The following is a 14,733-nucleotide window of genomic DNA, read 5'->3' on the forward strand; positions in this document are numbered from 1 at the left end:
GATCCCTAGTCTTTCCCATTCTGTTGTTTTCCTCTATTTCTTTGCATTGATCGTTGAGGAAGGCTTTCCTATCTCTTCTTGCTATTCTTTGGAACTCTGCATTCAGATGTTTATATCTTTCCTTTTCTCCTTTGCTTTTCGCTTCTCTTCTTTTCACAGCTATTTATAAGGCCTCCCCAGCCATTTTGCTTTTTTGCATTTTCCATGGGGATGGTCCTGATCCCTGTCTCCTGTACAGTGTCAGGTCTTGATCCCTGTCTCCTGTACAAAGCGCAGGTGGCTGCGACGGGCGCGCTAAGCGCGGCCAAGAGGAGCCACCCCACGTCCAAGTCAGGGGCAGAAGCCGGGAGGACCCCATGCCTGAAGGGCGGCGGCCAAGAGGAGTTACCCCACATCCAAGGTCAGGGGCAGCGGCCGAGAGTACCAGCCTGCGATGGCGCAGGAACGGCGGAGAGGAGCTACCCTGCCTCTGAGGTCAGGGGTGGTGACGAGAGGAGTTACCTCACATCCGAGGACAGGGGCAACGGCCGGGAGGCGCTACCCCATGCCCCTACACCCGAGGCCAAGGGCGGCGGGCGGGAGGAGCAACCCCACGTCCAAGGAGCCGTGGCTGTGCGGGTGCAGGAGGGCCTAGAGGAGCTATCCCACATTGAAGGTCAGGAAGGGCGGTGGTGAGGGGATACCCCTCGTCTAAGGTAAGGAGCAATGGCTGCGTTTTGCTGGAGCAGCCGTGAAGAGATACCCCACGCCCAAGGTAAGAGAAACCCAAGTAAGACGGTAGGTGTTGCAAGAGGGCATCAGAGGGCAAACACACTGAAACTATACTCACAGAAAACTAGTCAATCTAATCACACTAGGACCACAGCCTTGTCTAACTCAATGAGACTAAGCCATGCCCGTGGGGCAACCCAGGATGGGCGGGTCATGGTGGAGAGATCTGACAGAATGTGGTCCACTGGAGAAGGGAATGGCAAATCACTTCAGTGTTCTTGCCTTGAGAACCCCATGAACAGTATGAAAAGGCAAAATGATAGGATACTGAAAGAGAAACTCCCCAGGTCAGTAGGTGCCCAATATGCTACTGGAGATCAGTGGAGAAATAACTCCAGAAAGAATGAAGGGATGGAGCCAAAGCAAAAACAATACCCAGCTGTGGATGTGACTGGTGATAGAAGCAAGGTCCAATGCTGTAAAGAGCAATATTTCATAGGAACCTGGCATGTCAGGTCCATGAATCAAGGCAAATTGGAAGTGGTCAAACAAGAGATGGCAAGAGTGAATGTCGACATTCTAGGAATCAGTGAACTGAAATGGACTGGAATGGGTGAATTTTTAACTCAGATGACCATTATATCTACTACTGCGGGCAGGAATCCCTCAGAAGAAATGGAGTGGCCATCATGGTCAACAAAAGAGTCTGAAATGCAGTACTTGGATGCAATCTCAAAAACGACAGAATGATCTCTGTTCGTTTCCAAGGCAAACCATTCAATATCACAGTAATCTAAGTCTATGCCCCAACCAGTAATGCTGAAGAAGCTGAAGTTGAACGGTTCTATGAAGACCTACAAGACCTTGTAGAACTAACACCCAAAAAAGATGTCCTTTTCATTATAGGGGACTGGGATGCAAAAGTAGGAAGTCAAGAAACACCTGGAGTAACAGGCAAATTTGGCCTTGGACTACAGAATGAAGCAGGGCAAAGGCTAATAGAGTTCTGCCAAGAGAACGCACTGGTCATAGCAAGCACCCTCTTCCAACAACACAAGAGAAGACTCTACACATGGACATCACCAGATGGTCAACACCGAAATCAAATTGATTATAGTCAGACAAAGATGGAGAAGCTCTCTACAGTCAGCAAAAGCAAGACCAGGAGCTGACTGTGGCTCAGACCATATACTCCTTATCGCCAAATTCAGACTTTAACTGAAGAAAGTAGCAAAAACCACTAGACCATTCAGGTATGACCTAAATCAAACCCCTTATGACGATACAGTGGAAGTGAGAAATAGATTTAAGGGGCTAGATCTAACAGACAGAGTGCCTGATGCTGGACTGCTTGCACCTGGACAAACGTCTCCTCAAGCAGCCAGATGCAAAGAAACTACATGGGACTAAAAATAACTGCGTGCATGCGCAGCTGGGGCAAATTCTGGGCAAAAAATAGAAGACGAAAAACCCAACTGCCACTTCTAAAAAGCTGGGAGCAAAAATTTTGTGTCGGGAGCAAAAGCAGGGTACTTCACATGCCCCCTGCACTCAACACCATAAAGAGGTGGGCAAAACAATGAAGCCACCGTACTGCTGACCCCTGGACACACCCCCACCCTCACCCCATACAAGGAACCAGCTCACCCGGCCTCAGGGAGCAAGCAAAGGGACCTGTTACTTGTCTTTGCTCCCTCCTGCAACCACGGGAACCCCAATACAGCTTTGCCTGAATGTCTTGGCCTGACCTCATCAATTTCTGTTGACTGGGGAAGGCCAAGAACCCTGGTCAGATCACTGCTGCTTAGCAGTATCTACTAAAGCTGAGCAAGTATATTTCCTACAACTGTAGGTGTGTGCCACACAGCACCAGGATGTGTGTGCCCAAAACTCACGTACTAAAGTGTTCTCCATGGCACCATTTGTAAAAACCCTATGCTGGAAAGGATTCTGACATCCGTCAGCAATAGTTTGAGATAAAAGCAGTGAGATAAGGAGAGTGAAAAGTTGGCTTAAAGCTCAAAATTCAGAAAACTAAGATCATGGCATCTGTCCCATCACGAGAAATAGGGAAGCAGTGGAAATAGTGTCAGACTTAATTTTTGGGGGGCTTCAAAATCACTGTAGATGGTGATTGCAGCCATCTTGTAAGCCAAGATGCTTACTCCTTGGAAGGAAAGTTATGACCAACCTAGATAGCATAATCAAAAGCAGAGACATTACTTTGCCCACAAAGGTCCGTCTAGTCAAGGCTATGGTTTTTCCAGTGGTCATGTATGGATATGAGAGTTGGACTGTGAAGAAAGCTGAGTGCCGAAGAATTGATGCTTTTGAACTGTGGTGTTGGAAAAGACTCGAGAGTCCCTTGGACTGCAAGGAGATCCAACCAGTCCATCCTAAAGTAGACCAGTCCTGGTGTTCATTGGAAGGACTGATACTGAGGCTGAAACTCCAGTACTTTGGCCACCTGATGCGAAGAGTTGACTCATTGGAAAAGACCCTGATGCTGGGAAAGATTGAAGCTAACAAGAGAAGGGGACGACAGAGGATGAGAAGGTTAGATGGCATCACGGACTCTATGGACATGAGTCTGAGTAAACCCCGGGAGTTGGTGATGGACAGGGAGGCCTGGCGTGCTGCAGTCCATGGGGTTACAAACAGTTGAACACAACTGAGCAACTGAACAAGGAGTATACCACATATCAGTGGTGAACAAAGAAACGTAGCCTTAAAAGACACATACTGTATGATTCACAGGATGAAAACGCATGAACAGGCAAATGTAATCTGTGGTTTTAGAAGTTATGGTAGTGGTGACTCTCATGGGGGTGTGGAGGGTATAACTGGAAGGGATATGACAGGGGAGGCTCTGGGATGCTGGTAATACTCTGTGTCTTGACCAGGATGCTGCTTCCACGGGTCTGTTCATCTTATGAAAGTTCATTAAGCTGTACACGTAGGTGCATTTTTCTGTGTGTATTATGCTTCAATTAAAAGTTGAATTATAAAGGCTCTACAAAAAGGAATAGACTGCATTCTTCCCTTTTCTCAGCAAACCCAAGGATCCAGCCAGCTAGTGTGGTGCTTCTGCCCAGGTCCCTTGCTCCGGGCTTTGAAAAGTTCTGCCGGGCCTCCCAGATGGCGCTAGTGGTAAAGAACCCACCTGCCATTGGAGGAGACACAGGAGACACGGGTTCAATCCCTGGGTCAGGAAGATTCCCTGGAGGGGAGCATGGTGACCCACTCCAGTATTCTTTCCTGGAGAATCCCATGGACAGAGGAGCCTAGAGGGCTACAGTCCATGGGGTCGCAAAGAGTCAGACGTGACTTAGCACGTATGCCAGGCCAACAGTGGCCCCCTGCCGCTGCGGGGCCAAAGCTAGCGAGACAAGTGGACACTGCACACCCTGGCCACTGTTCCAGGCACCAGGTAAATCGTGTCTGATTCTTTGCAACCCCATGGACTGGAGCCCGCCAGGCTCCTCTGTCCATGATATTCTCCAGGCGAGAATACTGGAAGGGGTTTCCATGACCTCTTCCAGGGGATCTTCCAAATCTGGGGATCAAACCCGTGTCTCTTATGTCTCCTGCATCGGCAAGCAAGTTCTTTACTATTAGCGCTACCTGGGAAGCCCCTGGTATGTATATATGTGCATATATACAATGGAATATTACTCAGCATAAAAAATGAAATATTGCCATTTGCAGAAACATGGATGGACCTAGGGAATATTATAGTGAAGTAAGTCAGACACCACCCTTATGGCATAAAGTGAAGAGGAACTAAAAAGCCTCTTGATGAAAGTGAAAGTGGAGAGTGAAAAAGTTGGCTTAAAGCTTAGCATTCAGAAAACGAAGATCATGGCATCTGGTCCCATCACTTCATGGGAAATACATGGGGAAACAGTGGAAACAGTATCAGACTTTATTTTTCTGGGCTCCAAAATCACTGCAGATGGTGATTGCAGCCATGAAATTAAAAGACGCTTACTCCTTGGAAGGAAAGTTATGACCAACCTAGACAGCATATTCAGAAGCAGAGACATTACTTTGCCCACAAAGGTCCATCTAGTCAAGGCTATGGTTTTTCCTGTAGTCATGTATGGATGTGAGAGTTGGACTGTGAAGAAAGCTGAGCACTGAAGAATTGATGCTTTTGAACTGTAGTGTTGGAGAAGACTCTTGAGAGTCCCTTGGACTGCAAGGAGATCCAACCAGTCCATTCTGAAGGAGATCAGCCCTGGGATTTCTTTGGAAGGAATGATGCTAAAGCTGAAGCTCCAGTATTTTGGCCACCTCATGCGAAGAGTTGACTCATTGGCAAAGACTCTGATGCTCGGAGGGATTGGGGGCAGGAGGAGAAGGGGACGCCAGAGGATGAGATGGCTGGATGGCATCACTGACTCGATGGACGTGAGTCTGAGTGAACTCCAGGAGTTGGTGATGGACAGGGAGGCCTGGCGTGCTGCGATTCATGGGGTCGAAAAGAGTCAGACACGACTGAGTGACTGAACTGAACTGAAGTCAGACAAAGACAAATACTATGTGATATCATTTATACATGGAATCTAAAAAATAATACAAATGAATCTATATACAAAACAGACAGACTCATAGACACAGAAAGCAAACAGGGTTACCAAAGGGAGAGGGAAGGAGAAACAAATTAGGAGCATGGGATTAATAGATACAAACTTCTATACATCAAATAGATAAGCAACAAGGATTTACTGTATAACACAGGGAATTACATTCAATATCTTGTAATAACCTGTAACATAATATAATCTGAAAAATACATATAACTGAATCACGTTGCTGTATACCTTCAGTTCAATTCAGTTCAGTGGCTCAGTCATGTCCGACTCTTTGTGACCCCATGAATTGCAGCACGCCAGGCCTCCCTGTCCATCACCAACTCCCGGAGTTCACTCAAACTCATGTCCATTGAGTCAGTGATGCCATCCAGCCATCTCATCTCTGTTGTCCCCTTCTCTTCCTGCCCCAATCCCTCCCAGCATCAGGGTCTTTTCCAGTGAGTCAACTCTTCGCATGAGTTGGCCAAAGTATTAGAGTTTCAGTTTCAGTATCAGTCCTCCCAATGAATATCCAGGACTGATCTCCTTTAGAATGGACTGGTTGGATCTCCTTGCAGTCCAAGGGACTCTCAAGAGCCTTCTCCAACACCACAGTTCAAAAGCATCAATCCTTCGGCACTCAGCTTTCTTCACAGTCCAACTCTCATATCCATACATGACCACTGGAAAAACCATAGCCTTGACTAGACAGACCTTTGTGGGCAAAGTAATGTCTCCGCTTTCGAATATGCTGTCTAGGTTGGTCATAACTTTCCTTCCAAGGAGTACGCGTCTTTTAATTTCATGGCGGCAGTCACCATCTGCAGTGATTTTGGAGCCCAAAGAAATAAAGTCTGACACTATTTCTACTGTTTCCCCATCTATTTTCCATGAAGTGATGGGACTGATGCCATGATCTTAGCTTTCTGAATGTTGAGCTTTAAGCCAACTTTTTCACTCTCGTATTTCGCTTTCATCAAGAGGCTTTTTAGTTCCTCTTTCCTTTCTGCCATAAGGGTAGTGTCATCTGCATATCTGAGGTTAGTGATATTTCTCCCAGCAATCTTGATTCCAGCTTGTGCTTCTTCCAGCCCAGCATGTCTCATGATGTACTCTGCATATAAGTTAAATAAACAGGGTGACAATATACAGCCTTGATGTACTCCTTTTCCTATTTGGAACCAGTCTGTTGTTCCATGTCCAGTTCTAACTGTTGCTTCCTGACCTGCATACAGGTTTCTTAAGAGGCAGGTCAGGTGGTCTGGTATTCCTATCTCTTTCAGAATTTTCCACAGTTTATTGTGATCCACACAGTCAAAGGCTTTAACATAGTCAATAAAGCAGAAATAGATATTTTTCTGGAATTCTCTTGCTTTTTCGATGATCCAGCGGATGTTGGCAATTTGATCTCTAGTTTCTCTACCTTTTCTAAAACCAGCTTGAACATGTGGAATTTCACAGTTCATGTACTGCTGAAGCCTGGCTTGCAGAATTTTAAGCATTAGTTTACTAGTATGTGAGATGAGTGCAATTGTGCGGTAGTTTGAGCATTATTTGGCATTACCTTTCTTTGGGATTGAAATGAAAACTGACCTTTTCCAGTCCTGTGGCCACTGCTGAGTTTTCCAAATTTGCTGGCATATTGAGTGCAGCACTTTCACAGCATCATCTTTCAGGATTTGGAATACCTTAAACTAATGCAATGTTACGAATCAACTACACTTCAGTAAAAAAATTATTTTCATTTAGATTACTCATTTCCTAATAAAATTTTCAAATGAGCATTTTCTCATCAACAATTATAGTAATAATATAATTATAATCATATGGGTGTCTGAGAGATTTGTATTACTATTATTAATAATGGAGAAATTTATCAATAAATGTTAATGAAAAAAGAAAGTAAGATGGGGAAGCGTTCCAATATGTAATAGTCAAACAAAGGGTTAGAGACATGATATAGCTTGAAAAACAGGATATCCTTAGAGCTAGGGCATATGATCAGAGAAGGCAATGGCACCCCACTCCAGTACTCTTGCCTGGAAAATCCTATGGATGGAGGAGCCTGGTGGGCTGAAGTCCATGGGGTCGCTAAGAGTCGGACACGACTGAGCGACTTCACTTTCACTTTTCACTTTCACTCATTGAAGAAGGAAATGGCAACCCACTCCAGTGTTCTTGCCTGGAGAATCCCAGGGACAGGGGAGCCTGCTGGGCTGCCGTCTATGGGGTTGCATAGAGTCGGACATGACTGAAGTGACTTATCAACAAGGGCATAGAATACAGGGAAAAAATGAGGATGGAAAGGGTGGTAGATGCTGGGTTGCAGTCTTACTAAAACCAGTGCCCTTTAGGTTTAAATTTACCAATATTTTGACTCTAAGAACATCTTTTATGATGTCAGAATCTGTACAGATAGTTTATACTCATGTGATAGTAATTGTATGTTTAGTGTTCACTGATTAAGAAAATATATAATGGAAAAGGTTATGCTGCTAAGTCACTTCAGTCGTGTCCGACTCTCACCAGTAATTTTAAATAAGTTTTTTAAAAATTCTAATTGGAAGCTAAGTACTTTACAATATTGTGATGGTTTTTGCCATACATTCACATGAATCAGCCATGGGTGTACATGTGTTCCCCATCCTGACCATAAATAAGTTTTTATTTTATTCAGCACCATAGCACCTCAGAAGTGGTGAGATTATACAGAAATTATTTATTCAATATATAGATAAACATTAGTGAACAAATAGATTCATTCCTGCCCCCACCACAAACTGAAAACCACTGCTACAGTAATAGCAACAGTAGTGGCAACATTATTTTTATTAATTTTTATTGGGTTATAGTTGCTTTACAAGGTTGTTAGTTTCTACTGTACAGCAGTTAACTAGCTATACATATGCATATATCCCCTTTTTTGACTTCCCTTGCATTTAAGTCACCAGAGTATCAAGTAGAGTTCCCTGTGCTCTACTGTACATTCTCATTAGTTATCTATTTTATACATACTGTCAATAATGTATGTATGTCAATCCCAATCTCCTGATTGCTCCCACCCCTCCTTTCCCTTGTGATATCCATACATTTGTTCTCTACGTCTGTGTTTCTACTTCTGCTTTGCAAATAAGATCATCTATATCATTTTTCTAGATTCCTCATATATGCATTAATGTATGGTATTTGTTTTTCTCTTTCTTACTTCACTCTGTCTCTAGGTCCATCCATGTCTCTACAAAAAAATTATGGAACGGTTCACGAATTTACGTGTCATTCTTGCAGAGGCCAGGCTAATCTCTGCATTGTTCCAATTTTAGTATGTGTGTTGCCAAAGTGGGCACAGTAGTGGCTACATTTACTGAATATGTGCTAAGTGCCTGTTCTAAGCACTGCTGTATTAACTCATTTAATTCACACAATGACCATATGAGATAAACCTTATGATTACCCTATTTATAAGCTTGTTTTTGCTTCCTTATACTTTTTCTTCTTTTCTTTTACTAAAAGAGTCAGAACTACTAACCTAAACTGTCAGATCATAGACTTTCAAGAGACTTGTGATCTGTGCTGTTACTGTGTACTGTTACTTAGGTCCCAAACTTGGATTGATAGTCAGGAAGTGCAGAGCCTTGCTAGGAGTCGGAAGCTAGATGGAGCTCTAGCTCCAAGAGAATCTCTCAGGTTAAAGCTTACTCAGGAAGTACAGCAGGCTTCTTCCTTTGGTAACGCTAGCTCTCAGTGGACCAGAGAAGGCTCTCCAATGGCTTTTGTCCCAACTCCTTAGATAGTCTTTCTGTGGAATCTGTGGGAGTGAACTGGAAGAACTGGCCCTAATAACTTCAGGACAAAATCGCTGTTTTCCTCACTGGCCAGCCCCTCACCATCTCTTTTGCTATTGCTTATACTGGCGTGGTGACGCTCAGAAGGGACATCTTAGTTGCTGCTCATCCCTTTATGACTCACCACTTCTCCTGTGTTCAGGACTGTACTCAGGAATGTGCACAGGCACATGTAAGATGGACACTTCCCCTAGAAGTCCTAGCTTGGGACGGGAAAGCTACTCTGCTCCGCCCCGGGTGGCATCAGAGAAAAGGACAAATCAAACAAAGTTCTCTGTGCTAAGAAACTAGAAATCAACCTGGGATGCCATCAGGTCTACCCCGGTGCATCTCCACCCCGCCTCGGTGGTAGAACCGGGAGGGACGATTACAGTACCTGCGCCGGTAAGGTACAGACTAAGTCCGACCAGGAAAGGAAAGCTTCGGTGGAGAGTCTGTCTACATCCCCATTTAGAGCAGGGAGGGATGCCTGCAGTGGACAAAAGCCATGGCTGTGGATGCCACTTTTTTCTTCTTACAGATGGGAGCTAACAGTTCTAGAACCACTCCTTTAAAATGCATTTTAAAACACTGGGACAACTCTGATCTGCAGAATTTAAAAAGACACGCCTGATCTTCTTCTGTGACACTGAATGGCCACAGTACCCTTTGGAAGATGGGGGACACTGGCCGGTTGAAGGGTCTTAATTATGACACTGTTTTACAACTAGAGTTGTTCTACATCTACAGTTTTGTAGAAAACAAGAGAAATGGGCAGAAGTGCCCTATGTGGTGCTCTGTGAGACATGCCAGACTTGTGTCCTAAGGGTGCAGATTTGGATGTAAAAGCTTCAGCTGCCTACTGTGCTCTTACTTTGCCCCTGTATCTGGGGCTCCCAACTGAACAGGCTGAAAATCAGGGCACCCTTCTAGGAGTGGTTGCCTCAGTCTCGGTAGAATTTCAAATAGTCCCAATTGTGGTCAAGACTATCTAGAGGATCCAAAAAGTACATGGAAGCCTTTACAGGACTAACTTTATGAGTTTATTTGGAGAAATGTAATGACTCCTGACTTGAGAGCTCTAGTTTTAGGGAAGCTCCTACTTTTGAAGATGAATGGCTTGACTGTGAGACAAGGGAAAAGAGAGGACATGAAATAGCCTTCCTTCCTCCTGGGAGCCAAGCGATTCCCATAACAAGAGCCACTTTGTCAGATGTATTCTTTTGCAACCCCCATGGACTGTAGCCTGCCAGGCTCCTCTGTCCATGTAATTCTCCAGGCAAGAATATTAGCCTGGGTGGCCATTTTCTTCTTCAGGGCATCTGCTTGACCCAGGGATCCAACCTTCATCTCCTGCAATGCACAAGGATTTCTATCACTGAGCCACCTGGAAAGCACTCAATACAGCACTTATACACTGTCTTGATGACATCTGGTTTGGGCTCTTTAATAGGGAGAAGAGCTTGAAGAGGTAACCATCAAAGCAGATTATTAAAAAAGTTTTTTTACCTGAGGGATGGGTGGAAAGAGGATTGGTTTTCCAGCTTCAGCCCTGCCACTTACTAGATGTATGACTCTGGGCAAGTTACTTCCACATCTAGCAAAGAGTTAAGCACCTGATGAAAAAAGGTATGTGAATGTGAAAGTAATAACACACTTTTACATGCCAGAATCTCATATAAAAATGAAAACACTTTCTATAAAGAAAGAGTAACATCTTAAGCAGTTAACACCACTTTACAGATTAATTTTCAATTGCTAGGCTAAGCAAAGCAAGGCCAATACGCAATTGAGGAAAGGATAGGTGAATCCATTATAATCAAGGATTTCCCATTTTTGTCTTGTTTTTTTTTTGCCAAAGTACGGTTGTCCTTAGAGGTTGTCCTTTCTTGGATCTTATGAAACCAGAGCAAAGGACTCAAGCTTGATGTGAAGTAAATATTAATAATTTTGGTGTTTTTAGTTTTTGTATCTGTGGGAGAGAAATCATCACTCTTTGACGGTTCAATAGTTTTTCCAGTCTACTCTAGAACTATTAGGCAGGTAACTTTATTTTTTAAATGGATAGGAAGCACAGAATAATTATTCTATGACAAGTCTTCCTGCATCAGAATCATACCACTCTGATCTCAATGAAAATACCAAAGTTTTTGCATTTGGGGGGTTTTATGCTCATGTATGTTCTTGATCCTGAGGTCTGAAAAAAATAAATCAGCACCACCTTCTCCTTAAACAGGATAGAGCCAATAACTTTCATGCAAGGGCAAAGTAAATATGCAGAAAAAAACAAAAAATAGGGGCTTGTTCTGCATCCCTTTAATTAAAGCTGAACATATAGCAACAGTTAGCCTGGAAGCCTATTATAACGTAAAAAACAATGATATTAGACACCAATGATCCGAATTCAAGCCTAATTCTGGCTCAAGATACAGGACTTTGAGAAAGTTTCTAGGACACCTTTGTGTTTTCGATTCCTCATCCCTAAAACTGTGCTGCTGAGAGAATAACACGGAAAAGGGTTTCCCTTGGGACTCAAAAGATAAAGCATCTGTCTGCCAATGCAGGGGATACTGGTTCAGTCCCTGGGTCAGGAAGGTTCCCTGCAGAAGGAGATGGCAACCCACTCCCAATACTCTTGCCTGGAAAATTCCATGGACAGAGGAGCCTGGAGGGCTACAGTCCATGGGGTCCCAAAGAATGGGACATGAATTGGCGACTAAACAACAAAGCATGCAGAACCAATCTGTAAGAGAGCTATTATTTCTCTCCTAGAATGTGCTTGCTATCAGTAACAGCAAGAGTTATTATTCATTGCGAGCAGCTTCTGGACTTTCTACTTGGAAGCCTAGCTCGAGGCAAAAGCAGCGGCGAGTTTAGGGACAGTTTCTAAAAGCTCACCCTTTCTGAAGTTCTTTCCCTCAGTGTGAAAGCAGTAACCTTGGAAACCAGGCTGGCAGCACCTCTTTCAGTCAAAAAGCTTAGTTCTAGTTCTTCTTGCTTATCTCCGTAATACTTGGGACACTGCTATTTCATGGTCGTTTTCTTTTGGTGGTTGTTTTCTCTTCACAATGTCGGCACAAGAGAGGAAATCTACTGAAGCAGTACAAGAGCCTTCTTGTCGCCCCTTCTGCCCGCAGCTCACCTAAGTTTTCCCTACATAGCGGTCGCAGCCTCAAACGTCCTCAAAACCGAAAACTCAGAGGGCCTTGACCATGGGTCAAGGGTACTGACCAGGTAAAAGCCGAAGGGATTCCGGCTCAAGTACCAGAGCTCACCCAGACAGCCAAAAGAACCACACACTTCCACAGAGATAACCCTCGCGAGACAAGACTGCGGGCAGCGAGAGAAGTCCAGTTTCTCGCGAGAAGAGGAGGCGTCGACGGAAACTAGGAAATGGCTCCCTTGGCGACCCGGACAAGCCGATGGGCGGGACCAGAATTAAGCCCACCCTCTTCCGGCTTCTTTCCCCGCCTCCTAACCCTGAGGCGTCCGGCCTGCGGTGCGGGCGCCGGGTTCTCCGGGTTCCGCCCCGCTGGTGCAGGGTCTGGAGGAAAGCCTAGGGAACGCGCCTCGGCCGGCTTTGAAGGGGGGGGCGGGGAGGGGCCTGCGGCTGGCGGCCCCGCCCCCTTCTCCGGCTCGCGGGAGGGCGCGTCGGCCGGCCTCCCGCGTCGGCCGGCCCTGGGGCCGCGTCCCCCGGGCGACTCCTCAGCTGCGGCCTGAGCTTCTGCCCGCAGGTGTCGGCGCCGAGGCTCCCGGGCGCGGCCTGCTTCGGCCCCATGGTGGGCTTTGGGGCGAACCGGCGGGCCGGCCGCCTGCCCTCCCTGGTTCTGGCGGTCCTGCTGGTGGTGATCGCGGTGCTCGCCTTCAATTACTGGAGCATCTCCTCACGCCACGTCCTGCTGCAGGAGGAGGTGGCGGAGCTGCAGGGCCAGGTCCAGCGCACCGAGGTGGCCCGCGGGCGCCTGGAGAAGCGCAATTCGGACCTCCTGCTCTTGGTGGACTCGCACAAGAAACAGATTGACCAGAAGGAGGCCGATTACGGCCGCCTTAGCAGCCGGCTGCAGGCCCGGGAGGGCCTGGGGAAGAGATGCGAAGATGACAAGGTAAGCACGAAGCCGCCTCCGCCAGCCCCCATAGTTTCCTTCAGCTCCGTGGCGGGGGTGTTTGCGCGGCCGTGGCTGCCTCTGCCTTCCAGAGTCGCAGCCTTGGAGGCTCCCTTTGCCGCTAACAACCCTGTTTCTGTCAGACTTTAACTGGTTCGCCACGGCCACGTTTTCTGGTCCCTGCCAGACGAAACTGTAAGTGTTTGGTTCTCAAGGGTGGCCTCTCCGTGGATGCCGCCTTTTCCCCAAGCCGGGCTGCTGAGCTGGCAGTCGTGATGATCTGGCCGGTCTATGTGGCCGGCCGCCTTACGTCTACGGATACACAGGGCTGGAGACTGCCGGATTTGGTGTGAGCATTGTTGCCCTATCCTTTATTCCATGCTCACTGATCGTTATTAATTTCTTTATTTAAACAATGTGGCCTCCTCTAACCCATCTACTTACGGCGATCACTATTTTTTAAGCAGTCTAACTTCTCTTAAATCTCTATAGGGCTATGTATTAAGCAGTTAAAGAATCCGAATTACTGCCTTTTTTTGTGATCAAAATATTTTTATAGGTGGGCTGTGGAGCCATATATGAACCACACTTGTGACTTGGACATAGGTAATCCAAAATTATGTACTCAGTTTGAATTGTTAGTGAAATTAACCCAAAAGATAGACTCTAAAAATAACATTCTAAGCAACAGAATCTCATGTCATTGTCCTAATTGATCTTGAAAGGAAATAAAAGTACAATTTTGTATGCTTAACTTTTAGGGTTAGTTGTTGGAAAGCCATACTAAGTTTAAATTGTGAAAGTTTAAAGCTAGACTGTAACTAGACTGGTGCTGAGTAGTCTTTGTTCTCACCAGTATACTGGGAACTATATTATTAATTTATACCTGTGCAGTTTTTGTTGATATACCAGACCTATGGAAATTTCTGGATGGGATAAGCATAATGGATACCTTTCTTTTGGACCCTCTTTTGGTAATCTTCACAGTGTTTTTGTGTGTCAGTGTGTGTTCCCATTATAAGTTTTTATTTTGTATGTCAATTATTTATAGATAATCATTATAAATTAAAATCTCCTGAGCTCCCAATTTCCTTATTGTCACCAGCCACTGCTTTGTTTCTTGTTTCATGAGGATTGAGGCCCACAAAAGCACTTGAGGTGAGTGCTTCTCAGTAGCCTACCCTTCACCACAGCATAGCTTCTGAGAGGAGCAACAGATCAGCAAACTTACACTACATACTGAACTCTATAGACTGAAAAGTTCTCTGGGGTGGAATAAACAGATATCCATGAAATTTTGGAGTGTTAAAAGGAGATCGTCAGACTTGAATGGTGAGGCATTACTATTCAAGTTCTCTACCATCTGGAAAGAAAGATAAGTCTTTTCTAGTGATTTATACTCTGGATTCCATTTCTTCCGTCTACTGGACTGTGATTATCAGTTTCTTTCTGTAGGTTTTCGCTTTTACTTTCAACCACGTGTAGGTGTTCGCTGTTCTAAAATTTTTGGTATTCTTCCAT

At 45.3% G+C, this 14,733-nt stretch overlaps 1 protein-coding gene, 1 long non-coding RNA gene and 1 other non-coding gene across 5 annotated transcripts in view; 1 reads left to right on the forward strand and 2 right to left on the reverse strand.

Moving 5' to 3' along the window:
* Positions 1–5,422: 5,422 nt before the first annotated feature.
* Positions 5,423–12,515, reverse strand: LOC133255114 (uncharacterized). Of its 2 annotated transcripts, none has more exons than XR_009738888.1 (3): positions 12,008–12,515; positions 10,619–10,725; positions 5,423–6,982 (listed from the first exon to the last, which is right to left on the reverse strand). It is a non-coding gene; the product is annotated as an uncharacterized LOC133255114 (long non-coding RNA). The 2 variants fall into 2 exon arrangements; XR_009738889.1 differs by lacking the exon at positions 5,423–6,982 and adding an exon at positions 7,001–10,462.
* LOC133256283 (U6 spliceosomal RNA) lies at positions 8,531–8,632 on the reverse strand. Its single transcript, XR_009739157.1, has one exon. It is a non-coding gene; the product is annotated as a U6 spliceosomal RNA (small nuclear RNA).
* A 75-nt stretch (positions 12,516–12,590) lies between the features above and the next one.
* The window catches only part of GOLM2 (golgi membrane protein 2), an 86,237-nt gene continuing 84,094 nt past the window's right edge, over positions 12,591–14,733 (forward strand). For both annotated transcript variants that reach the window (XM_061429717.1, XM_061429718.1), the window contains exon 1: positions 12,591–13,212. In XM_061429717.1, coding sequence (XP_061285701.1) covers positions 12,886–13,212 — 327 coding nt within the window. In that variant the 5' untranslated portion in view covers positions 12,591–12,885. The remainder of the gene's footprint in view (positions 13,213–14,733) is intronic.

Source organism: Bos javanicus, chromosome 10 (assembly GCF_032452875.1).
Source record: "Bos javanicus breed banteng chromosome 10, ARS-OSU_banteng_1.0, whole genome shotgun sequence".
NCBI classification, from domain to species: domain Eukaryota; kingdom Metazoa; phylum Chordata; class Mammalia; order Artiodactyla; family Bovidae; genus Bos; species Bos javanicus.